The sequence below is a fragment of the Lutjanus erythropterus genome, chromosome 20 (genome assembly GCF_056507025.1).
Source record: "Lutjanus erythropterus isolate fLutEry1 chromosome 20, fLutEry1.hap2, whole genome shotgun sequence".
Taxonomy (NCBI): Eukaryota; Metazoa; Chordata; class Actinopteri; order Lutjaniformes; family Lutjanidae; genus Lutjanus; species Lutjanus erythropterus.
In genome coordinates, this window is record NC_139336.1 from 15007607 (window position 1) to 15035524 (window position 27918).

Here is a 27918-nt window from a genome sequence, read left to right on the forward strand (position 1 = left end):
CAACAGTGGCTCTTTGAAAGCCAGTCTACCGAGCTGTGGATTGCAACATCTGAAACAACTGAACAGCAGTTACTTTGCTTCTTTTCTCGCGGGAAATTATTTTTCACTTACAATTATTGCTGTTTTTTCCCAAATCATGCAGTCCTGGCAGAGATCATTTAGCAAGCAAATGGAACACTTACATGTGATGATGACTTTACATGTTCCTATGTCTCAAAGGATTTGTGGTTCAATACTGATCTAAATTCAAAGATCCAAACATAATGACATGGCAGAAGAGCAACTTATTGTCACTGGCAAAACACAATTCAAACACTGACACATGTAAATGAAACTTGCTGTTGCCCTCTGAAAGCTACATCATTAGAGTTAAAACGGAAACTCCAGTCATAAAACAAGATGAACCTCAAATGCTATCACAGGTAGAGATGTGCATAAATACTGCATGGACAGACAGAGCGGTTCCTCTTAACAAAAATGTGAAGATGTGATTCTTCTCTGCCTTGGGCTCCAGGTTACCTGCCTGGCAAACGTTTGCCACAGAGTACAGGTTGAGGAAGGTCAGTGGTTGAGAGGGAAGAAGAGAAGGTGTTTGGAGTGATTAGTCAGACCCTATCAAATACGCTGGGGTGTGAAAAGGGGGTAGAAGCCTGGCATCACAGGAAGTCTGGATAAAATGTGCTTAATCAGGAAAAAAAAAGTGGTGCAAGTTTTGGGCAGCCTTGCCTGGCATCTCTACCTCATGGATCTGATCAAGAAGGGAAAAAAAGGAAAATCAATAGGCAGAATGCAGGGAAACAAGAACGTCCATTAGAAATGAATGGAAATAGAGTGCCTCAAAAAGGCACATCTACTGTATGTTAAGTTCAGGGCATTTGTAAGATAGTTTGTTGCAGCATGTTTCTGTCCTATTGCCATCTACCTTGCGGTAGCTGGCTGGACGTGGCCGGGATAGGAGCGGCGTGTGCTGGTGGCTTGTCTCTGCCGGGCCAGGAAGGACTGACCAGAGCCGGTGTTGGCAAGTCTGTCTTCAGCCGCCCTCTTCTGCAGAGACATACCCTGAGAGAAGATACAGAGGAAGTCTTATTAGTGTTCTTAATGGTCATCATCAGTTTAACAAGACTGTAAGCACACAGAGACTCAATAGCGCAGTATGAGCCAGAGCTTATTCAGGAGCACTAAACTGTTCTACCACGGAGTAACAGCGTCAGCAGAGAATCAGCCACGGTTACTCCACTAATCTTGATGCATGAGGAAGCAAATGAGCTCAAACACAATATTAGTGCCGATTTAACAACTCATAAACATTAACTCCAGCTATTGATCAAATGTGTAACAGAGCAAACACTGTTTGGTAAGCTTATAGAGCAAGCATATGGTGCCCTCTAGTGGTGAAAATGCCTTCATGTGTGACTGATGATGACTTCTTATTCCAGGCAATACTGAGCCCACACTACCAAGGGGTCTTATAGAACATCAACATTCACACATAAAATATGTGGAATGCCAAAAAGGAATACTGTGCAGTCTATTAAAAGATAAATGAAACTGAAACATTTGTTTTTTTGGACAGTTATTTTAAAATACTGTCTCAGCAAGTGTTTTTCAGTGATGTTTTATAGCTGGCAAAAGCTAATATCTGTCTTTGGGTCAGCTGTGGATCAGCTATGGAGCTACTGATGGTTTGGTCAATAAAAAAAACAATGTGACACCTTTAAATGCCTTGTTTTGTCAGACCACAGCAGTTAAAAACTGGTAACTGGTGTCACAGTTTGAGACTGTAGGTCCGTCTTACCATATTGTACCAGGCGGACACAATCAGCTTCTCCTCGTAATCTCTCTGGCCTTTTGTCTTGTCCATTTCTTTCTGTTTGGAGGAACATCAACAAACAAAAATAAAGAAATGCAAGTACATTTTAAACTACAATCTGCCATTTACACACACACACACGCTTCTCCTGTCAGTGGTTTTATCAGGTCCTCTATGAGGCCAATGTTAAACCCCAGTGGTCTAAAAGATGAAGAATTCACTCCTTTCCTCACCACATCATCTAACTCTTCTTATTCTTGATTACCTCCAATGAGTGCAACATCCTCTCCTTCTCCTGCAGCTGGTTTTTCAGGGCCTGGACCTCTGGACCTGAACCCTGGTTCTGCTTGGGGTCCAGGGTCCGGATCACCTGGAAGGGACATATTCACACATGACATCACATAAATTATCTTGTTGAGCCACACCTACAGCAAACATCTGGTTATAATATACCTGTTGTTAGTAATACAAAATACAGTATACTCACACTCTTGGCTTTCTCCAGGTATTTCTTATATCTCTCCTCCATCTGTTTCATGTCCTCATCTTTCTTCTTCAAGGCCTCCTCTAGCTCCTCCACTCGTTGGGCTGAGAGGGAAAATAATTTATTTATATTTTTTATAAAAATGTTACGAACAGATGGTAAGAGATGATGGAGGTCAAGAGGCTTCAACTGCACTTCACACATTCAGAATTCAACAGTGTTCAAACTCACAGCTGGCATTGTATTTAGGCTCCATTTCATCAATGAAGGAGTTTTTCTTAAGCAACTCGTTGTTCAGCTCTCGTAGTTTCTCCCTGTTGAAGAGTACAAAGCACCAACGTCAATTTTTTTTCTTTTTTTGGGGGGGGGAGGTGGTTACATTATCATGACATTATCCTGAGTTTCTAAGTCAATAACTTACATGTGCTCCTCGTATTTCTTCTTCAGAATGGAAGACTGGAAAAAAAGACAAATGATATGTGTTATAACACACTATAATATGATTACATTTTTGTTCATACCCAACCTGGCTATACCATGTAGATATACAAATTTAAAATCTTCAAAAAATGTTGAAACATTCAAAGAGAAGCTCTGTTGGATACATGCAGGAGTTGAAGCAAACTTGACTTCACTCTGCTTTATCTCTATACCTGCAACAACATTTGTATTTCTCCTATCGTCCCACAGAGGGAGGTGTGGAGCAGATAATGTTAACTTACCATAATGGTACTGAACTGCATTAAAAAAATCTAAAATGACTATAAACGCAACCAAAAGACAAGTAATGCAGACTTCAAACCAAACTTTGTGTGGGTGATACTAGGATTTTCCAGGTTGGATAATCACAAATTAGAGGAGTGGTGTAAAGGCAGTTACATTTTCCATGTGGTGTGCAGAAACATTTGCAAACAGAAGTCTCTAGACTATAAAGTCGACAGAATTAAGGAACAAGGAAAGTTGGGTTTCTATAGGACAGAAAAATCTTCATGTAGAGGATGTCTAAGGGCTCACTGAAGATGGAAACAGGAAAATGAAGAATCCCGACACCTAGCTAGGAAAAAAAGCAACTCTTACTATGTGTAGCAACTCAGCGTAACAAATGCATAAAAGGTAGTGAAATGCTCAATATGAGGTTAAAATCTAACGATTCTTTAGGTAATTCTGGCAGAACAGTAATTTTATTTGCAAAGAACAGGTCATGTTTTATGGAATTCTTTTTCTTTCCTTTTAGTCTTGAATTGTTTTATGCATAGTTTTTACATTGTGTAATTAATCACTTTCTGAGTTGTTACACTTTTGTTTCAACTAAGCAAACACCTTGAAATTCTGAGACAGGGAATTTGTCAGGAATCACAAAATTATACTTACTATAGTCTGACAGTGGGAGCATTGTTACAAAAAGAAAAAAGTGTTTTATTGATTGGCAAAAATCACAGGCCTGCCAAATGTGGATGATTTTACATCCATGTGATAATCTTTCCCATCTTTGCACCTGACATTGGACACACCAGCTCCTTACCTATATGACTGAAATTGTACGTCTGTGTAAATAAAAGGTCTTCCAAAGCAATTGTGTGCTTGTTTTTATGACCTGTGCTGAATTACAACATACTGAAAATAAGAGTTCTCTTCATGTTGAGTGAAAAGACAGATGGTTAAAGAACAACTGATAACATTGGTGACAGGATGCAAAATCCACACAGGCTGGCAGGAATAAAACCAAAAACCCAAAGAAAAGTTTACTAATTTAGTAGTGGAGATTATTAGAGTTAATTATGGAGTGCAAAAACATAGCAGCTTGTGAAAGATGGTGGTAGACGTGCATGCAAGCTCTCTCTCACACATAAACCTTCTTGGGAGATGCTCCAAATCTCCTCTTCCTAAATACCAGTCCACTACTAGGGACTAGGTTGGAGGAAACAAAGAACAGAGAAAAAAGTGATCAAAAGGTCTCATTTTCATCGCATTTCCACCTGGTATTAAAAAGGGATGTTTATCTGGATACACTATCTGGATAATAAAGGGTCCTTGGGATTTAAACCAGATATTTTAACGCATTCTGGTTATCCTCATTGAGATCGTATCTCTGCCCTCCAGAGCAAAACCTGCGCATGAGTAATCTGAGGTGAAATCATGGCATTTGTGAATTGCTGAATTAATGGAAATTTTAGAAATTTGTAAGATGCCAACTATGACAAAGTCCTTATCATTTGTCCCCTCTTGTAAATTCAGCATATGTGATATGTTAAGTATAAAAAATACTTTGCCAGTTTGTACCTGTGTGTTGCAGTAGGCTAAGAGGGTGACAACATAAATTATACGCCTTGTTAACAGCATAGCAGTTGCACAGATGAGTACAGTGCACAGTCACCCACACAGTTATATCTTATTGTATATCATTCATTTCCCACAGTTCTGTTAAATAACACATCTTTTGGCACTTCCATGGTAGATGGATAATTAGTCATTAGAAGCATGTTCAGCCACCTTGCTTGCTCAGACCAGTTGTGGTCAGGCAGATCCAATCAAATTCCGCATTTACACTTTGCTTTAACATGTGTATTTCCTCATCTGAATAACATGTCTGAATAGAGATCACATTTTTAAACAAAGAAAAACAGGATCATGGATACAATGAGTGTTAGAAATGGTTAATGTTAGGAGGAGTTAGTTACAACAAAAGAAAATGAAGTGATTTCAACTGTGCAAAACTAATTTTGCCTTAATTTCGCAAGTTACTCTTTAAAATAAAATGTCAAAACCCTGTTCTTGAGGAGGAGCGGTGTACTGCATACATGTGACCATCTTTATTCACCAAATGTGGTATGATGGGATTTTGACTTTCTGTGGTTGTTGCCAACATTTTGACTGGTTATACACACATAATACAGACATGTGTATGTGTGTATAACTCAGACACACATTGAGTTATACACACATAGTACAGACAAAACATTTCATAACTTACATCATCTGCTTTAGAACCCTGTTCTTGAAGAGACTTCTGTAGCTCCTCGACCTGACTCTGTTCCTCCATTAGCCGCTGATTGATTAACCTACAAGATAAAAAGTAGAAAAGACCAGTTTGACAAGATAGTTTTTATCACAGCAATGAGCAAACTGCAAGCTACACAGTGGTAGATAAAACATCGGAGAGGCAGGCTTCTGGCCCAAAGGTCATTGACTGAAATTCCAGTACAGACAAAGAAAATCTTTGTGGGGAAATAAATGGAAGTTTGATCCGCGTTCCAACATAGGGTAACACGATCTGGCCGTGTTGAACGTGTGGATCTCAAAACTACATGAACAGACCAAAAGATTCTAGGTAGTAACATATTCTCTTTGCACTGTTTTCATTAAATTTCAATGAGATGTGGAGCAGAAATGAGAAAATGGAACTGTGTTTTTCCTTTGGCAAATGCATGCATGTTTCTGTTCTCTTTGCTGACCTGTTCTCTGTCTCCAGTTCATTTTTCCTTCTGTTGGCATCTTCCAGTAAACTCTGCAACAGTGCGATCTTCTCATTGTCTGACCCCTCCTGGGCCAGCTTCAACATCTTGTTCTCGTGCTGAAGACGAATCAAATGTTCTCTGTAAAAACATATTGAACAGAAGCAAGAATTACTTTCTAATAACACTGATACAACTGATCACGTATAGGTAAACCTGTATTCACCAACCACAAAGAATATGTACCTCAACACATCATTCTGATTTCATATTATCATGGCTAAAGATAGATCACCAGTATAATGCATTATTTCATGTGTTGTTTTCTACATTTACGCACTGAAACAAATACACAAACAAGTCCAGGTGCACCTGTAGTTGAAGTACACAGCTCCTCTATGCTCATCAGTGCAGCTCTGTGTCTGCCTGTCTGTGACACAGCTGACAGGCTATTGTTCATGACTTCTAACCAATGAGATAGTGCTGTGGGCAGGAGATTGCACCAGACTACAGAGTGCAGTAGTGTATTATACTGTACAGTGTATAATTGCCTATTATATGTACTATAGTACAATACAGTAAAGTATAGTATTCAAAGTATACTGTATAGTACTATTATAGTGTAATTTTTATTACATATAATTATTATATAACTTCTAATTCCTTCTTCTTATTATTGTTGTTATTATCATTATCATCATTATTATTATATAGCATTACTAAGGTGATGACTACAGTCACAGGGAGATCAAAGCCAAGTGTATTTTTAAAATAATTTAACACTGATCCCACCGTCTTTTTTTGCTGATCTGAAAAGTGATTTGATTCATGATGTAAAACTGTGATGCAATCCAAATCGTGAGTTTTGTGATCCATTACTCCCATACATAAAGAAGTCTCCTGAAACTTCTGCAATCACAAGTTAACCAGCTCACAAGATTTCCCTTACAGGAGCAGGTTAAATACGCTCCGTGTAAAAAGTATTGAAAGCATTTAGCTTTCACTGTTTCCCACTGTTTTAGTTGAAGCACTGTGGAAACAGCTTGTCCACCCACTCACACTTGCCCATTGATTTATCTTATTTGCATTAGAAAATCATAAAAAAACTAGAAATACAAACAAAGTGAAACACGGCACACAGGACAATGGAAGGTAAAAAAAAGACAAACAGGACTGGGTGTCTTTGTATTCAAGTAAACACAAAAATATCAGGAGGAAAGACCAGCAGATACTGGAGAGTGGGACAGGAGGTATTTGATACTCAGGCTTCTCCCTTCAGTCCATCTACTGAACAGATAAGACTGGATGTGTTGTTTGATAGTGCTGGGTACAGTATGTCTCAGTCTGTAAGTCTTTTTAGGGTGTGGCTGCTGACTCCTTTCCAACTGGGGAAATCACTAAATGTTTCCAGACAAACTCACAGCTACTCACTAGCAGAGGTTAGGCCAGGAAGGGTGAAGGAAGACCTGAGACAATGTTCCAATACACCTTGTTAGATAAAATATTACACCAACATAACCAGATTTCTTCTGGTGGCGTTCTGATTCCTACTCTGCAGCAGATTGAAAGAAGATCTACAGTTTCAGCTGTTGTTGTGGCTGTTTTATAATTAAAAGAAAACTGACAGGTACAAATCAATCCCAGATGCTGTTTATAAAAACAACAGTCTGAATGTGGTAAAAAGACCATAAGTTTTCCACAATCTCTGTTGAATGCTGAACTGACACCCAACAGACATAAATGAGAATGAATCTCCAGATATTCAGCTACTAATTCTGTATTTCACACACAGTTCTTCTACTTAGATATCTCACAGGAAATGTAGCAACATCTTATTTCCATTTTCAAAAGCTTGCAGGATATGACAGCACTTCAGGGCTCAACAGCTTTTCTACCTCTAGAGCGTAATGAACACCCTGGAGTGGGTTAACTCAAGTAATGTCTTTTTTCCATTAGTAGATTTTAGAGGATTAGGATTTCAAGGTAAATCCACATTTTCTTTGGTTCATAGCACACAGTCCGCTGCCAGCAGAAAACCCAGCCCTCTTGGAAAGCAGCAGTCGGGCTGATGCAACTGACACACAACTATTACATAACTCGCTACAGAGACGGCTCTTTTTAGGCCAAACTCATGGACTTTAAAACAGCAGAGAGAAGAAGAGGAACAGGCTGGAAGCACCATCTGGCTAAAGAGTGCACAGCAGTGCCACAGACATACTGTACACACAAACACACAATAAGCAACATCAGAGGATCCACTGTCCACCTGAACACAAGAAATTTCTGTTTACTGACGTCACTAAGCTACTGAATATAAATACGATGGATGATCTGATATTTGTACTCCAAGCATACCTAATCTCTGGGGTGGTGATCTCAGCAGCCAGTGAATCGGAGCCATCATTGCTGGCCAATGGGAACAAGCCTGAAACAAACAGATAATTCTGTTAATACGGGGTAGACCCAACTACTGCACTGTTTTTTTCTAATTATCCAGAGTGCTGTAAAATCTAAATTTATTGAAAAAGATAGATGTAATCATTTAAAAAAAATAAATCACATTTTTATCTAAGGATATATATCTGCCTTAATCCATTTTTGTTGGCATTCAACCTACTTGCTGCACAGAAAGGGAGGCACACACCTGTGTTAACAGGGTGGTCTTAGCAGCAATAGAACAGGACAGACACTAAAACAGCATAAATTACATTTATGTTGACAGAACTGACGAGTTCTATTCATTTAAAAAATAATTCAATTAAAAAAAAAAAAAGACATGAATAACAAATTGAGGATCGTGTTCAAGGAAATTTATTTTTTTTGGTTGATCACAGCATAAAATATGACGAGAGAGTCAAATATTAATTCAAAGACCTCAACACAAGCTTTGAAGCAAAAAAAAGACTTTCAGAACAGCTTAAGAACTTGACTTAAAAAAAAAAAAAAAAAACAATGCTCACCTATTCATATCTAGCCTCTCTTGACAGTTATTAATTTTACCTGATGTAAGCTGTCCCTCCTGGGCTTGGACACAATGTAGCTCCTCAATCGTCTCCTTCAAAGAGTCTCTCTCCGTCCGCATACGCTACAGAGCAAGAGAAAAATATGTGAAAGACTTACACAGATAAGATGTGTAAGATGACAAAGAGAAAGAGTGCAGGGTCTCCAACAGAATTGATCTATTAATCAAGTAAGGACAACTATCTAGTAACTTTCTGAAACTGCGTCCTAGTTTGTTTGTTTGTTTTTTTTGTTGTTGTTGTTTGTTTCACACCCTTTGGTCTTACTTTCTACTTACTTGTTGAATAAAAGTCGAATTTAAAAGTTAGGCACACTCCTCTGGTTTTAATACATCTGATTCAATTTATTAAACAGGGCTGATAATATTTATGGTGGGATATTTTTTATTGAAACAAAGTATATTCAGTGTTTTAAAGAGTAAAAAACAGACTGTTGGGTCATTCTTTCACAGTGTGCCAACCCTTATATTAATAAAACCAACATCATACATACATCTTTTTCTTTTTGTAGAGAGTCCACTTTCTCTTTGACACGTTTGTACTCAAACTCCATCTTGTCAGCCTTTTTAGACTCTTCTGACAGTCTGTTCTGAAGTTCAACCACCTGTGCAGAGAATGGGCAGTTTAGAAGAAGTCATTAATATTCCAACTCCAACAAAATCACAAGTTGGCGTGCACATCACCTGCCCAAGGGCCATGTAAATAATGACTACTGCCTGTTGGGTACCTGTCTCTTGTATGTCTCCAGCTGGCTCTTAGCAGCATTCGCCTTTCGTAGATCTTCTTCCAAACTGACGTTGGTCTGCATTAACACTGTGTTCTTCTCCTCCATTAGCTTATTCTGGAAAACAGTGAGAGAAATGTGAGCTTCATTTGTACTGTTTAAATTAGACATAAAATCACTGCCAGGTTCTAGAAGATATCAGTTGTAATGACATGCTGTTTCTTACAAACTAATAGACACTGTGTAATGTATTATAAGAAAAAAATTGTCACAAGTTGCTGCTGTCGTCTGGTGTGTGTGTGAGACTGTACCTGTCTCCTGAGAAGTCCCATGTCCTCTAGTTTCTTCTTGTAGTGTTCCACTGTGCCCTCCAGTTTTGACACTTTGTCTGATGAATGTCTGGGAGAGAAGCAACAGTTTAATTTTGTGAAAGACATACCTGCAACAACTGAATTCTGAAATAACAGGATAGTTCAACAATAAACATGGTTTTTCCTGCCTATCTAAGTCTAAGGCAGCCTGCCTTTTTTTTTCCACTGCATTTGTTGAAAATGGCAACAAAACATGGGACTAAAGGTTTTTTTTTTAACCAAAACTATTGTGCCTTTTATCATTAACTGCTTTGTGTTATGCATGGCACTGGAGTTTGGAGGCAACATGGGAATGACATTCACAGTTTCTGCATGAACAAAGTAATCATGAGGCAAACAAATGTGTTTTAAATGAAAGATGAGTTAGCTTAAGTAACAGAAGTAAATAGGGCTGGATATCAATCCTCAGTAGCCACTTCGAGTGCCAGTACTTGACAAAACATTTAGAAAACACTTATGCAAATCAGCACTGATATTATCCCTGATTAAAAGGTCAAAAGCTGCTGTGCTTGTAACTCTACTCTGTGTGCTGACTCCATTAAAATGTGTGTGACACTGATCCCCCAGTAATAAGTCCTAAATCATCACTAAGTAAGACCACCTGTTTGTCTCGTCTCTACCTGTAAAAACTGATCACATATGGGGCTTTTCCATGGGTACTTTTGGCCACACCAAGTCAAACCATGCCACGCTGATTTGCAGTTACATTAACACTTTTTTTGCACCAAGCCCCACTAGAGATGGACCTACTCTGGAGTGGGGCCAAAGTGAGCATGACCCACCTCCATTATTTTTTTGTTTCATATTCACGTTACATATTCTACATATTCTATGTTTGAATGACACAAAACCAATGTTAGTGGGCTAAGTTGGTCTCATGTTTTCATTTTTTTCATTTTGATAGCTAATGTGTGATGAATTTACTTTTTTCAATAACTTCCATGTCACGTGACCAGTGACTGCAAATCAATACTGAATTGAATTACTGCATTGGACAAATAAGACACACCTCTTTTTTAATTACATTTTAGTATTTCTACGTGTTTATATTCATATATTTATGGAAATTTCATGATGTAATTTCAATAACACGCTCTGTTCTCTTTTGTCTATTTTCTCTCAAGTCACTATGCAAACAGTGAAATCATGTTAGTAGGGTCACTACAAAAGTGCACGCCCAAGATGAATACAGCCTTGCATGCAATGCAAGTTCTCCAGCCTTTGTTCTCTCTGTCTCAAAAAACAAATAAAAAAAAGGGTATCAGGGTAACCCTGATAGATTATTTGTCTTGTGTTATCTCCTGTCTTTCTGGCTCATTTTTACTCCCATCAAACCTTTGGTGTAAGCCATGTCTCTCATTCATCACTTTTTATACTTTAGGGCCACATCAAAGCTTTGTGAATCCACTGTACAATAAATTATAAATAAGCTCACAAAAAACAGGAAAACTTGTGATTTGCTGGGGCTTACTGAGACTTTTTACAAACAATGTGGAGAATCTCTTGTCTTGATTAGTGTTTAATTTGCTTTATTCGGGTAATCTCAGTATGCTGAGTGTGAAGATTGTGCATCCTCTGTCCTCTTACCTGAGGACATCCATCTCGTCCTTGAGAGACTGGGCTTCATCAGCCAGTGCTGTGAGCTCTTCATTCTGTGACTTCACATCCAAGAGTTCTTTTTCAAGCTCCTCACAACGGATCCGGTAGTCGTCTTTTGCTGCCTCCAACCTAAGAAAGAATGAGCAACAATAATTATCTTTCAGATCTGAAGATGTTTGACATCAGGAGTGAACTCAACTCTTGCTTTTTAAATGAAAAAATCTCTCTCCCTCTTGCAGCTCCACACCTGAATGTTTCTTCCTGTAGCTGCTCCAGTTGTGTCTGCAGCTGGAGGTGTCTGCGTCCAGCAGGGCTGTTAATATCCTCTATGGAGTCAGACTGGTTAAGTCTCTCCATTAGGACCTGGTTTTCTGCAAGCAAACTGCTCTTCTCCTCTTGCAGGGCTGCCACCTGTGGGAGGGAAGATAGCGGAAAGGCAGAGAATGGAAATGCAAAAAGGAAAAGGAGCAGCAGTGAGATATATGGAATTAGATAAGGAGAGAGAGGATAGGGATTTGGATAACAAGAAAGGTGGAAAATAGAGGGGAAAAAGGGATGATGTGCGAGGCAGAGGGATAAAAGGGAGTAGGGACAGAGAAGGATGGCGAGGATGTTAAGATAGAGAGAAGAGAGACAGAGCAAGGAAACAAATTAGAAAGGAATGATACTGAAAACTTTCAAGCTGTATCTCTCAAACTCCTTAAATGTATTTCAAACATATTTTCTTCACATCATTCAGTCCATTAAGTTATCTACAATAACTGCACTATCGATTTAAGTAGTAAAGCAAACACACACCAAACACACTTCAACACGGCAAACCAACAAACTCCAACATAGCAAAGAGGGCTACATGTGGTTTGATGTTGCCTTCAACGTGATAGACAGGGTATCAAACTCCACAAAAAGCGAAGCAGAAGCTGTTTTTTATGTTGTGTTTAACATTCTGCCTGCTTTTCTGTATAAACTTGTGTTCAGTTCAGTGTTCACGGGAATTTGACATTTTTGTGTGTCTTGTATTTCATTTTTAGTAGAAATATAGTGTCTAGAGTTAGGACACTAAAGTTTAATTCAGGGCTGAACATTTTAATGGTGTTTTTATTATGCCAATAAACTGTAACAAATGTGGATGATAATAAAGTTAATTAACAAGATTTAGATTTTTGACGATTTACATTCACTTAAGGGCGGTCTAAATTGTTTTTCAGGACAGTTATGGGACAATGGTGAAATGTTAGTCGAGAGCCCTGTGTTATTACATATGGAGAATCATTTTGCAATATTTATTTTGTGTATTTTATTAACCATTACAGCATTAATAGCAATGTTGCTTTTTAAAAATATTATAGACTGTTATGTTGAAGCATTCTGGCAGAACTTGCACCTGCATGAAAACTGCCTCACTGCAACAAGCCTACATCACATCAAAGATGTGATCAAGACAGCTCGAAGAGAAGGGAAATAAAGTGGGACTTAGCTGTTGTCATTCTTAAAACCAGATGATGGTGTCCAAAAAACATACTTAATTTGTACAGGTATTGAGTTAAGTAAGTGCAGTGGTGCTGCTGTTTGATTGCTGAACAGAGTTTTTTGATAACAAAGTTCTTGATGTGATGTTTTCTCCATTCAAAGAGGGAAGAAATCAAAAAAGCAATCTCATATATGATTAATATACAGTATGCGTAAATATTAACATATGTTCAACAGATTGGTCAAGAAATGACTCCTTCATGGGTCCAAAAGCCAAGCTTTACCCTCTTACTGTCTACTGTTGCTGTGGGAAAGCATGAAACACACCAAGGTTAAAGGGCAGAGGGTTATTAGTGAAGGGGTGACAACCAACACGCCCACACAAAACTGCAGTTGTGGCTGGTGTGCCCCACGTGTATACGTGTGCACAAACACTTGTGCACAAACGTGTACACACACATGCACACATAATTAGGATAAGGGGAATCTGGATTCCAAAGGGGATGCTGGTGCAAGCAGACTGAAAAAAAAAATCCAGGACTTTTAGACACACCACACACCATAGATAGAAAAAAGAGACAGAAAGAAAAGAAAGTTTGGATTTACCCTCTCTTCTAGCTCATTAAACTCTAACCTCAGTCTATCACGCTCCTCTTGGACATGGAGGGCCTTTAAAGCAAGGCACACAGTATTGAAATAGTCAGGAAATAAGAGGACACACAACAGGAGAGCAGGTAACCCCTTAAATTACAGCTCCGTTTTTCTGCCATAACTGAGTCATTAACAGAAAATAAATGTGAAATAAATATAAGAGCTATGAAAATGGATATAGAAAGTGTCTTACTATCTTTTTCCAACACTTTATCACTAAAAATGTGAAAAAATATACAACCTGACCAGGAAATAATCAAGTATGTGTAGGATAAGTCCATCATCAGCAATAGAATCAGCTAGGTTGATAGCATGTAGTTACAGTGTACAAAAAAGGAGCTGCTTTTTAAGTGTTACCAAAACATAGCTGTAAAAGTGTAAAGTATGGCACAATCAGTTAGAGAGTAAAAGAGTCACAGAATGTAGCAGAAAAAATGTAAGAACAGGGTTTGTATAGCTTTTTAAGAGTAAAATTCAAGCACTTTTCAAGCACTTTCATGGTATCTTAAAAAAAGATTTCCAGACTCTCTAAGCCTCTATAATCACATCTTAATTGTTACTATAAATGAAAATGTGAAAAACAAAGTTTATACAATGCCTTTATACCAACAACAATAAATTTATATTGTCACTTTTATTTTACCAGTTATTCAGAGTATATTTGATTTTATGTTTTGATGATGATCATGTAATGCTTGCTGATTTCAAGAGTAAGGGATCAACAGAGGACTTATCTAGTCTTCAATAACAAATGACGAAAAGACTGTTTCATTTCACATATTAAAAGCCTGCAAGAACAAAACTTTTAATTGGATGGATGAGGGAATACTACAATAGGAGGACCTGCACACTGTGCTATGATGTACAAAGCCAGTGGTCAAATAGTCTGAACCATGGGGATTACAGCTGCATAAAACCAACCTGCATGTCCAGTTCACGACACCTCTGGGAGATCTCTTCCTTGGTAGCCAAAGCGTCATTCAGCTCCTCTACCGTCTTCTTTAGCTGAGAACAGAAAGAAGTAACAAATTAAAGCCCTGAAGATTTGTTTCAACACGATTTATTGTCCACTTGGATAAGATGAAAAAAACAGTCATTTACATCTCAAGGGTGAGTTGGATGAAAGGCCAGGCAAAAACTATTACCTCCCAAAAAATAGTGTGATGTAGTGATGTTTTTGAGGCAGTTACACAATATTGTACACAATAATGATGGCACAGTATCACAGCGCTTCTGCTGAAGCTAGCTGTTCCACAGATCCAGCTGTTTTGCACATCTGTGGTCAAAAACCACAGGAAAGTGAGACATGAGGGGGTCATGTTTTATAGTATAATGTCAGTGTAATGACATTAGTGTTGAGGTTTCAGAGGAAAGTCCAGATACTGGAGGGTCCCTACGTGTGATTTCAAAGACTTTGGCATATTTGGGCCAACATTTTACCTTTGAAGTCAAGTCTATTTAATACAGAGAAGTCACATGTAAACTTAACCAACATCTAAATACTTCCTGATTGTATGAATAAAGTTGAGCGACTGTAGTTTTAAGTGAACATGTCCTAACTAGAAAAATCTGCATAACATATGGTGTTCCTTCTGACATTTGAGACTCTGTTCAGCATGCTGATAAACAACACAAATGCATTAAAAAGCACCAGTGAGCTTCTATAAAGTTCCCATACCTGTCTGTCTAGATCCACATATGAGTCATTTCCTCCCGTCACTGGAGTCTCTTTACTCATCAGCTACAGAAACACACAAAAATAGGTTAATGGTTGGTAGAAGTTAAAGGTATACACAACCAGCACTCAGTACATCCTGGTTCAGTAGTGATGACAATCAGCAGCAGCACTATCTGCAGGTAATTAAACAGAGATCTAAACAGCATGATAGTTTACCTCTTGGATAGCTGTCATGACAACATGCTGCACTGACTCCTCCATCACCATTATGGTCTGGATGTATTCTAGAGAACACAGAAAAATAGACAACATTTGAGCATCTGAATCATTTGTTAATGCAACATGATATCACAGAACATCGTTTCGCAAGATCAACTTACATATCGCACACAGACTGACAAACACACATAAAACAGTGTATGGGATATGCAGAAATAGGGTTCTCTGTGCATCTTCCAGCAAAAGAATCAGCTACTGAATCAGGTGCTCTCAGCTTCAGGACATCAAATTTTGAAGGAACATGGGGCTGGAGCACGTTGACTGATCTGCAGCTTTAACTGTGCAAACAGACTAATGTTTCAACAATACTGTGTCTTCATCAAAGTCAGAGAGTTTGGGATACGCAGTGTGTATTACGCACCTTGTTTCTGTTCACAGTTGACAGCACAGCCAAGTATAAGCTGTAGCATCCTCCCAAGTTCTGCTGCATCAGAGTGTTCTCCGATGAGGTTAACATCTGGTAACGTGAAGTCATTGATGTGCTGACCCAGGACCTAGAGAGGGACAATATATGAAAACTGAATTAACATGGTCTGTGTTGTGTTAAAGGGATTAAGGTTGGAGAAGGTACTCACAACTCTGCAACACAACTAACAAGTAATGTGGATCCTGGGTACTGATCAAGTCCTCCTATTTCAAAATGAATACCGTAGATTAGTCTTACCTCCTGGTTATAGTCAAGGATGCCTTTCAGAATTTTCTTTAAATTGCTGATCTGAAACGAGAAAGAACTTATGTAGAATTGGTTGAAGAATATCAGAAATATCAATGACAAACACAGGCTATACTGTATCAAAGTACCACAGGCAGCTCACAAAAAGGTTAAGACATAAATGACTAAATCTATGCTTAACCAACATCAAACAGTGGTTAATGGCCAGAGACAAATATTTTTTTTGTTCCTGTTTGAATTGTGTCATGAATTAAATACATAATGTTTGTCAATTTAAAAGATTATTTTACAAGTGAAGCGAGTCAAGGTTTGAGGTAGGTTTGTCATAGTTTAGTCTTGTGTGAAACTGCTCAGTGAACTACATATCTCATCTCACACAATATACATTATCAACACCAGCATTGCTGTCCCTTGTAATGGTATTGTACCTGAAATGTTTTATCCAGCGACTCCTGATCCTTTTATCAACCAGGAAAATAAGTAAAAAGGAAAATCCATTGCTTGTGTGACTATATCCCTGTATGATTTCAGGCTATGTGGTCTTTCTAATGACTTATCTTCACAGGCATACACTTATACAGTTTTATGACAAATGGTGACTTTCTTCACTTGTAAAATTATCTTTTAAACTCACAAACACCATATGTGTAATTCATGGCACAATTCTGTACTTATTTTTTCCTAAGTAAGGATGTCCCATAGTGGTCCACTAGAACAATCAGGTCATTAGGAACATAATGTAACAAAATACAATTACCATTCCTAGATCAATATAGAATTAATTTACACTTGGAAAGGTCTGGTATACCATGTAGTTAATGGGGATAAAAGAAACTGGAACTGTAAATCATAACTGATTCTTACCTTTAACCTCCAGTTGTCACCAACCTCTGGCTTGATTCTACTGATCCAAGCATCATTGAAATACACTACATCACTAGAAAGTTCAGACAGACACAAAAATAGAAATTAAAAAATGCCTTCTTGAATTGTGTTTTTGTGATTTACTTATTCACAATGTGTGTTTGTGTAAAAAGTGCTGCTGGCAACAAATTATGCATTTTCTAATACAACAACCTTAAGAATGAAAACTTACATTTTCTGCAGAGCTTGTGCCATGACGATACCACTCGTCAAGTCTTCTACTGTCTTGCATGGAGCCTCCACCCCAAAAGTCTGGATCTAAACCACAAAGAGACACATACATGCAATTAGGCTACAGCAAGTTACCAGTTGATTACAACCTAATCTGTTTGCAACATTAAACAAACATGACAAACTACGACATGCTCTTCACCAAAGGTTTCAACAGTTAAAATGTGGCAGTGAGGCTTGATGTTCTGTATTTGTCATGGTTGGCAAGGTCAGCTGGGCTCCATGTTAACTGTGAAATACAGTGATGTACTGAATTTGAACTGATCTCTGCTCTTCACTTTAGCTTGATGCTCACTAATCAGGAGACAGAGAAGGTAAACTACCTTTTATCATCAGGGTGCAAACATAATTGGATTAGATTATATGGTTTAGATTAGATACAAAACTTCAAAAGTATCTGTGAAATGGTACTTTTGATGGAATCTTTCTACGGTAGCTCTCTGAAGGCCAGAGTAAATACAGTCAGTTCACAGTACTGTTATTCCAAACTTTCTTTCAAGTCTGCTTATTATCATAGCTCAGTTTCTCTTACATCACCTCTATCACTTTTTTCCCCAGATCTTTTGTCTTCCGTCCTCACTTGGCATGTCTTTGTTCTTTTTCTTTCCTTTGCTTTCCTCTCTACTACTTTTCTCCAGACTCAAAGTCTGTTTCCCAGACAAAAGTGAATAGTTTTTAGTCTACATGACAACAGTCCACGTGCTAAAGGAATAGAGGAAATTGAGAGCAGGAATGTTGGATTTCTGACAGGAAGAAAATGACGAGGTTGAAATTCTGCCTGCACATTGTTCCACTAGTCTCACTTTTCATTTTGTGACAGCTCTAAAGCCCCCATTTACAGATTTGCCAAGAGCATTGGTCAACAATTAAGATATTCGACAGATTGGCCAAATGGTTTGAGAGATGGCTTATCAACTAGGAATATGGGTTAAATGCCTGATGAAGGGTTTATCATGGATCCACATGAAGCAAATGGGTACTGAGCAGAGTGCTCCAGCTGGACTTCAGCTTGTCATCGTTTCCAACATAAAACCCATTCAAAGTTCTTACGATTGGAAAAAATTACAGTGAAAACCAGCTACAAGCATTGGCTTGGCAATATTATGCCATTTAGTTAGTGTAGTCTTGATCCACTATGATGAAACTATGTGCTGTACAGTGAATTTTCTTAAAATAAACATGATGCAAAAAAAATTCTTTAGATTCAAGGTCAAACTCTTGGTCTTTGACGTGGAGTGGCATTTCATTAAGCCACAGAAAAGTATCTAACAGCCCTGTATTCAGACAGGACACCGGCCAGTAAACAAGAAGTCATTTGACACTGTACCCAGCAAAGGACAAACTACATGTGGCAACATGAGTCAAAATAACATCCACAACATCACCTGACAAATTAAAGTCATTCTAAGTTACAGCTTACTCCTTATCCTTACAGCTGAACATTAAGTGCAACGCTTCGGCCTTAAGGGAACCTCTAAACTTTTTTTTTCCTTTTTTCATGCTGCAATGACCACCTTCACCAGAAATACTGATTGATCAAGACTTCTCTTAAGTGCATCTTAAAACGTTGCGTAAAACTGATCCAACAACAAAAAACTGTCCAAATGGAGTTTAGCTCAACTTCTAACCTAACCAGGAACTTTGATTCAAAGGCACAGCTTTTAACTGACTGACTCGCCACCCAGATGACAGTCACCCACATTTTATCTCAAAATGTCTTTATTTTCATTGTGATTCCTACTAACTATTTTCCAGTGTTTCAGGGAGCCAAGGACCAATAGTGTCTTTGTGTATCAGTCAGGCACCTAGCAACTACAGCCAACCACTGGCCCTGAGCCAACACAGAACCATAACAATATCTCTGATTACACAACACCAACTACCAGTGACAGAAAACTTGACCTGCTTCAATTACCCACACAATGGTCACTCCATTATCTACAAATTCGGCTAAACAGTATTACCAAATTTATATTACAGCACAATCAAGATTACACCTGTTCCTGTGATGCTATGTTATCTTCCAGAATGGGTTACATGCTGACTTCCTGTGGTTAGGTACTAACAGAACACAGTACTAACAAATGAGGCAGTGTATTTCAATACATTTTATAATGGATGGAGCAGCAATCAAATATGGTGGCAAAAATGCTTCTGGCATGTTAAAAACGCTGTATTATAAAGATGGGAGTTATACGAAACTTATAAGCCTTGGTGAGATAAGGTAACAAGAGCACTACAGTGCTAAATTTAACTGAAATGAAACAAGCTTCATGGTGGAAATGGTTGCAAACACACCTATTGTTCTAAACTTGCTGATGGCTCTCCACCACAACATTTGGTCTGCATCGTTTCCCTTTGCAGGAAAAAGGTGCAAGGAAAGAAAATAACCAAGGCTCACAAATACAGACCACCCACAAGCGCCTCAACAGACACATTTCACCAAACATGACAGCATGTCAACCAATCCACAGCTGTCTAAAAACTGTTATAAAGCCTATCAGAGAATAAAATGAATCAGTGGTGCTTGACATTGATGGTAATGTGTCTGGTGCCTTATGTCCGGTTGGAATGTCGACAAAACACCTACTTTGGCTGGTGCTGATGAGATGAAGTATCGTAACAGTCATCGACAATCTACCAGATCCTTGAGGTCAGACATAACCAAACCTAGAGATAGAAGCTAACATTTTTAAGCACTGGCCCCACTGGCCGGGCCATCACACCCCTAAATTTGGTGGCCAAACAACATTTTTGGTGGCCCAGATGTAAACTAATATGTAAAAACAACACAGAAAAGGCTTAACACAACCTTCCTTAACTCAAACACTTGTGTTTGCGCACTTTTTCCTTGAACTGTGATGTGGTGTTTCCTGGAGGCATTGCTTCCGATGAAAAAAGGAGCTAGACTTCTCAGCTAGTTGAGGAAACTGGCAGCACACACTGCAGTACAAACATCCTTAAATGTGTCATTTCTAGCCACTTAAACTGCTGCTTCGATTCATGCTTAAATCTTCGTTGCCGTTTTATTTTTGTTTATAGTCCGCCTTTTGTGTGGTTCTGGTTCTTCTGCAAGGATTGCAGTTTCAATATGCTTATTAAACCCAAAAATCAGTAGCCCCGACATATCAGTAGATAGTCAGCGAAAAGTACTGTTCAGTTTTTTTGTAGAATGTTGAGCTAAAGGCGCAAATGAATTGGAATGTTTGCGCAACTGACATGTGTTGGCAAAGGCTTGCAGTATGGAGATAAGACTTGGTAGCCACAATGGGACACCTCTATGGAATATTTGGAGCAAATTAGTAACTTTGTGTGACTATAGGCCATCAGGCCATGGTTATTGTCAAACCCTGTAACCTGTTGCATTTTGAAGACTAACCAACAGGATCTCCTTTTTTGGGGCTCTGTAGCTCTTTTTTTGACACCCTATACTATTGTTTCCTACCAGCAGCAGGTTCCCAAGGCCAGCTCTCCATGCTGTAGTACACAACTAGTGGATTACAAAGCCTGTAAACAGAACGCATGCCCATGTGACATCTCTTGAAAAGCCTCCATCCACCCAGTGCAGGCGAGCCACTTAACGCTGTGTGGGACACGGTGCAGGTAGTCTCTAATAAGGCACATTTTTGTAAGCTCTATATCAATTACTGAGGATAACTATTAGTATCACACTCAATGCCTTTAATGTTTATCAGATATCACATATATAACGAAAGTTATTTTGGTTATTAAATTAGCCATGACAATCTATCAGCAACAGATTTAATTATTATATAATCATACACCACGATATGCAGCAAATAAAACTATTTTTGGTAAATCTAGCCACACTGTATAAGTATCAACAAATATTTTTTTGTGTATTCACACTTCATGGATGGTTACTGAAAGACTTGTCTATTTACAGTTTGCTGGCTGGCTGGCTCAAGTCTGTCTATCATGATGATTTGGAAAATGCATGGACATGGAAACCAATGCCTCTTCATGAAAACAGTGTTTCAAAGTTCTGCTAATCGTTGTGCTTAACCTCTGAGCTGTTGTTTCTGAGTTAAATGGCCCTTCAATGGTCTGTATTCCACAAAGTACAAGGATTAATAGGAGCTATCCACACTTCAATTTCAGTTGTAACATCACAACTTTTCACACTTGGCTCCGGGCTAATTCATGTCCCCCTACATCATCAGGGTCACCTCCAAATCAACTTATTATGATTAAATTAATCACTGAACCTTGAAGCCCTGACTGCAGAGTAAGAAGAGGTAAACAAACATGTCCGCATTTATTGGAATAATACGTTCCCTTCATTAATGAATAAAACAACTTTAACAGCAACACTGTTGTGCTTCTCATATCTACTAGGCTCCAAGTTCTTCCTTTATAATTCGAAAGCAATATCTGTCAGTAGCTGAAAATGTTGGTCCTTGAAAAGGCATTGAGCTTTCTGTCTATATTTCTCAAGTAGTATTTTCACATTTTTAGTTAATTAATTTCATATCATTACTTGGTTGAGAACACGTAGAGGTTCATACCGAGACACTGAAATTGCACAAAACTGGTTAAGCTGTATACCTGCTTCCTTGGAATACTGGATGTCCACCACAGAACATCTTGTGCTATTTCTCTGCATGGTATCTTCAGTTCTGCGACTGCCCAATCAAAGTATCACTAGCAATGTAATGATTGAAATTCAATTAAGCTGAAAACAAAGCATTGCGTCAACTGAGGAATTCTGAGGTTGTAATTTAACAAGATTTACTTATGTTCCATGGTCCGGCCAGATTACAATCAGCCTGCTTTGATCACATCATCCAGTAAGAATCTGCTTACAGAGCTAACAGTGTATGAGACCTTTAAAAGTTTGTACAATGGACCCTACGGACAGAAAATCTTTCAACAAAAGTTGTGTTTCCCATGATAATATCACCTTTTTAAGTCACATGCACAATATCTGATGTAATGACAACTTTTTCCCTGCAGCATGCAAAGGACAATAAAATACTGAGTTAATTTCTAATCTATTAGAAGTCATTATGTGTTCATCTTTGAATGAATATATTTTAAATGGCTCATGTACACCAACCAAGCATGGAAATATACAACTCAGACAGGGCATACTGAGGTCAAAAAAGGAAATCCACGCCTACAAGTTTGTGGAAACAGCTCAGAGAGGAGGCAATGAAGCTGTGGAAAATGCATGTGTCACGTGACTAGGACTACAGGCTGCAAAAGGATTCACATGAACTCATAATGAACATGATCGTGTGAAGAGGATACCTGTCCTTCTAAATTAGTAGCATCACAAGCACCCAAATGTCCACATTCAGCTGAATAATAGCAGTCAACTCTTTGGTTGGATTACAAGCCAATGTATTTCTTAAAAAAGGAAGACCACAATCCCAATACCATGCATGCCAACCTTGTACAACTTTGACAGTCACAGTGAGCGTGCGTGTGGTGCCTGATGAAGTAATTTCAGCTGCAAAAATATGTGCTACAAAAATAACCGAGACACAATGCAGCCAATGCACCTAGTTGTCTTGGTGATGTGAAACCCAGTGCATCATCCATGTAAAGCCTGAAAGAGCCATAAATGTCGGACACAATTCTTTTTAGAGGTGCTGCTATATACTGTATAAATATCCAGTTATTGTTGTATTACCTCTATAATATAGAGCTACAAAGCACATTTCTGGGAAATACTTAATTACAGACATGGGGCTAGCTAATACACATGGTGAAATGTGGCAAAAAATTTCACTGTGTGTATTGCCAACTTAAATTAGGCAACAAGACAGCTCTTGTAGTTAAGGCCATTGCAAGAGCTGTGCTTAATTTAAAATCAATATTTCTTGTACATACTAAATATGATATTTTAGGAACAAAGATGTTTAAGTGTATAAAAAAAGGAAAAAGCATATTTTGTGCCCAGTGACTACAATGTCATGAGATGTAATTGCATCATTTGCTTATCATTATCTTATTAGCTAGATAAACCAGTTTTGAACAGCAACCAAGAACCACCCGATAAAACATGGCTGCCAGCAGATGTACTCTCAAGGCACATCATAGCCTGGCATTTGGCTGATATTTAATTATAATTTGTACAATGGTACCATGGAATACTTAATGCTTTACAGGTATGCTGCAACCCCTTAAAAAAACTAGATACCTTTATTTATTTGTTCATCTTACTGCAAATGGTAAGATAATGGATAATAATAATAGCATTCAGAAGTAACAGTTTGTCAGGATATTAATTGATCATATACTATTTAGTGGAGTATAACATTATGTATGACGATGTGGCAACACTGTTAAGCAGCAATTACTTATCCTAGAGACTACAATTGTAAACATCTTCACTGTGGCTTTGTAGTCAAGTCAAGTCAAGTCTGTTATTACTCTATTTATTCGTCAATAACTATTACATAACTCACTACTTAGTTAGTCCATTCCATTCAGAGTCCTTTAAATCAAAACTACTTGAACTTCCGATTGAACTGTCCTAAAGCAGAAACAGTTGTCTAGACAGCTCCAATGCCATTTGTAAGAGGTGCAGTCTCACGTGTTCTAGGGACAATCAGTCAAACTCAGTGTTGTGACTTCACAGTTAACAGATATGTGAGGAATGTTTGCCAGCCACACCATTACTAGGAACAAGAAGAAAGGCCATTCTGAGTTGTCATACATAAACCAAGCTATGACAACAAGAGGAGGTGGTGAGAGGTACAGGGTGCAGATTGGTCGTGACTGGTCATGAATTGAATTAACAGAGTTGCCAAATACATTTTGTACCAGACAATCAGTTTGAAATGCATGTATTTTTTCTTCAAAGTGGTCACACAAAACACAAGTTCTGAAAGTCCTACTTCTCAGTTTCACAAAAGGGAATGCAAACTGATTTCAGACATGCTTACAAGACATGTAAAGAAGCACATGACCATGGGGGTTGGGGGGGGGGGATAGCTTGTACTAAGCTCTACTAAAGCCAGCAACATATGCATGTTTTCAGTATACACTATTGACATTTATGTCAGTGGAAACAAAAACATTTCGGCACCTATGCACAGTTTCCATCACATGTCATTTCGACCAATCCATTCACAGTTCTGTTAATACATCTGAGTAAGGCTTTGTGATGAATATATACCATAAAGGTCTACATGTTAAGAGACTTGATTTATTACACTCTAAAGGTGTGTGATATGAAAAGTGAGCTTGACTATCATATTTCACATCAGCAAACACCCTATTATTCTCAGATCTCCTCCATCTCTGGCTTGGAATAACTATTATAACAAAGCATTGACCGTCGGACCCATAACGTTACCAAATTTTAGGTGTACACGTTGCAGCTAAGCCAAAAATATCAGCCCAGCTCTGACCACATAAAAGCTAGCTTAGCATTTCAACGATGTAAACATGCACCAATCGGTAGCATGTGATTTCACAATCTGATGCTTTATTCTACTTATTCCACTGGTTCAGATAGCTGTTTCGTGATAGACAAGAACGATTTAGGCTAACGCTAAAGAATAAATACAAACCTAAGATGCTAACTATCTTGTAGGTAGCATTTTTGAATAGGAGGAGGCATTGGGAAGGAACAGACATGATGATAAATTGTACAACAATGACAGGAATTCAGACTCAAAGCAGACACCGAGCTGTAACGGATCCTCGATCCAGAGGAAAAAACATTCGTTACTAAAAAAGAAAAACGTCTAACCATAACAAGGCCAATGTCTGCCGTTTGATCCCCTCACAACACAGTACTGGGCATTAAGAAAGTTGAGCTAGCTAGTTAAATACCCCACTGCACAGAGCTAGCTAGAACGAAAATTATAGTCTTGACTGGGTAGCTAGGTGGTTTGCTGGCGGCTAACAAGCCACCACATCAGCAGCTAAAGCAGCAAACAGCTGGCCTGCATACGTAACCAACGTGAGCCCGTGTCATTTTCCTCTAGCCTGCTAACAGCTAGCTCAACCAGCTAGCATTAGCCTTGTATGCTAACTAGCATCGCCGGCGCCCGGAGAACTGTCTGTCAGTGAAAAGAAGCCCAAAAACTTAATATATGAACACCTACCCATGTCAAGAGGCTTTCACAGAGCTCCATTCGATCCAAAGACTCTGATGTACTCATCGTTACCTAACGCAGACCGACTTTCAGTAGTGAACACAGCCTGAAGTTAACAGTCGGCTTCATGTACTCCTGAGGTCTCTCGCTCTCTGGGTGTCTCACAAACCGTTGGCCAATAGTCGGGTTCGCTGCCTCGCCACTCCGGCGTCTGCCAGAGGAGGGCTGGGTGGGCGGAGTCTGCAATGCATATACTAGAAAACTCCCAATAAAACAAAAAACCTTGTGAAATTTAAATGTCACATAAAATGAGTGGGGATACATTAAGACATGAAGCTGCAATTTGAAGTGGCATATATAATTACATTCAGAGACAGAAAAAGGCATACAGGCCATTTGCTTGCAGGGCTAGAATAACCTGCTAGGGCTGTGGTTCTCAAACTGTGGGGCAGACCCCACTGGTGGGGCATAGAGCCACTGCAGGGGGTTGATGACCAGGGGCAAAATATGGATTGACACAAAGGTGAATGAATATAATTTGTCTCTAAAAGTGCTAGAGGTTGAGCTGGATGCCCCCTCAATTAGCCTGAGTTTTGGGTAAAAGGTGACCTCAAATAACCACAAAGTATTTGCCACACAGACAATTTGGGATCTTTGGGGGTTAAGACCCCTTTGGGCTGGTGGCAGCTTATCTCTTTGTTCTGCAGGTAGGCCTAATGCTGCAATCCATTGCAAGTCAGAAGTCAGTAGTTCCAGGTTGATATTCAACTTCACATCTAAATGTGTCCTAGTGCATCTGCTTGGGAAAAGCTGGACCTGGACTACAGCAGCTGATTTAACAGACTACAGAGACAGGAGGAGCAGGCTACTGCATGCTTGGAGACTACTATCAAGCACAAATCAACCGAATGAAAATAGACATGGCAACTACAAAGTTGTGACAGCACGTCACATCACAAATGCCAGTAAAAAAAAATCATGACAAGGTTATTCTGTCTGGTTGTATGTGCACTCATTCATGTGACATCAGGTGTACTTATGTCAGTGGATTTGGGGCTAGATTGATTTGCCTTTCCATTGCATTTTTCCATGGGGGAGGTCATTTTTTTCTGAGTTCCAAGTACAATGGATTGCAGTATTATCTAGCCTTCCTTGCAGCTTACCTGCATATGTAACCAATGTCAGTCCATGAGCACAAAGAGCATAAACATGTTAGAAGTTATCTGTTACATACTTCTGACAGTACAGTCATTTTAGGGCAGTGGTTCCCAACCTGAGGAAGCAAGTTAAAGCTACTATGAGGAACTTTTCCTATTTTGATGAACTAGATAGAAATAGCCAGTCTTCTCTTGGATAATTTCGTTTGTTTATGCAGGTCATATAGAGGCATTAGTATTAAACTGACTCATAACCAGTTAAAAGCTCCTTGTAGTAGCTTCAAATTGGAGGGGTCATGAGATGATTCCCAGCATAGGAGAGCAGAAAGCATGTATGCTATACAAAGCTACATTCCTGTGATGCATGCCTTTTTCTTGATAATTATTGGTTAATTTTACTACTCCAGTCACTTGCAAAAACACACTCACTGACTTGGAAGCAGACTATAATATGAATAGCTATCTCACATTAGACAGTATCAAAACCAAGTTTGGGAAAGCTGACTCACTTCTGCAGAGAGACGGGGGCGGGGGTTTGCTCAGAGAAGTCTGTGTCATGCTTGTACAGATTTGTCTGGAGAATCACAGGAGCTGAGACACCACTAAACTCAATGAATGGTAAAAGTAAATTTAAGTATCCTGACTGTATAATCCTTGCATCAAATTACACATTTTTAAAATGTATATCAATTGGGGTTAGGGTTAGTTGGAATACGGATTATGTCATAAATCTCTGATATTGTGTTTTCCAGTTATAGAAATAACATTTTTGAAGCCCTGACTCTTCCAGCAGCTGCAGTGTTTTCCCACCATGGTATGACTCTCACCCAACCGGTTCTCAGCTGTAGAGCAGCAGAAGCATTTACAACAGTGTTTGGCTATCAAAAACAAAAGGGGTGGAGGTTGCTTAAACACCCCAGAGACAAACTGGAGGCAACACTGATCAGTACAGACAGTGAAAAGGTATGACGCAGCCCGGCATGTGCCACACCTTAACACAAGACATTCCAAGAGGGAACTGATGGAACTGAAGCAGTGAAACAAATTGCACAGATTTTACAGTTGACTGTTGATCTGCCACATGAGCCTCAACCCGTCCCTCTACTATTCATACACATGAAGGCCAATGCTAGCTCAGCAAATAGAGCCCCAAGAAACCAAATGGCCTGGGTACAGTTTCAGTTACCACTCTCAAGCAGCCATTTTCAGCCTGAGGGTCAGGACCCCCACAGACTCAATATGTTTAGAGTGCCAAGAAAAGCTTAGCAGAAGGGCTCTTCCGGTACCAGTATTAGACAACTTCTCCAATACTGCCTA

The 27918-nt window shown here is 38.9% G+C and overlaps 1 protein-coding gene across 1 annotated transcript; it reads right to left on the minus strand.

Annotated features, from left to right (window-relative positions):
- Positions 1-261: 261 nt before the first annotated feature.
- On the minus strand, positions 262-27903 carry hook3 (hook microtubule-tethering protein 3). Its single transcript, XM_084745795.1, has 23 exons — positions 25454-27903; positions 17308-17393; positions 17076-17148; positions 16203-16253; positions 15900-16032; positions 15476-15543; positions 15260-15322; positions 14503-14586; positions 11708-11871; positions 11449-11589; positions 9802-9889; positions 9494-9607; positions 9260-9370; positions 8747-8831; positions 8102-8171; positions 5747-5887; positions 5266-5353; positions 2716-2750; positions 2526-2608; positions 2298-2398; positions 2076-2180; positions 1796-1867; positions 262-1059 (listed from the first exon to the last, which is right to left on the minus strand). Exons 1-23 carry the CDS (start codon positions 25508-25510, stop codon positions 919-921), a joined length of 2154 nt encoding a protein of 717 aa, XP_084601921.1. The 5' UTR covers positions 25511-27903; the 3' UTR covers positions 262-918.
- Between the last annotated feature and the right edge of the window lie 15 nt (positions 27904-27918).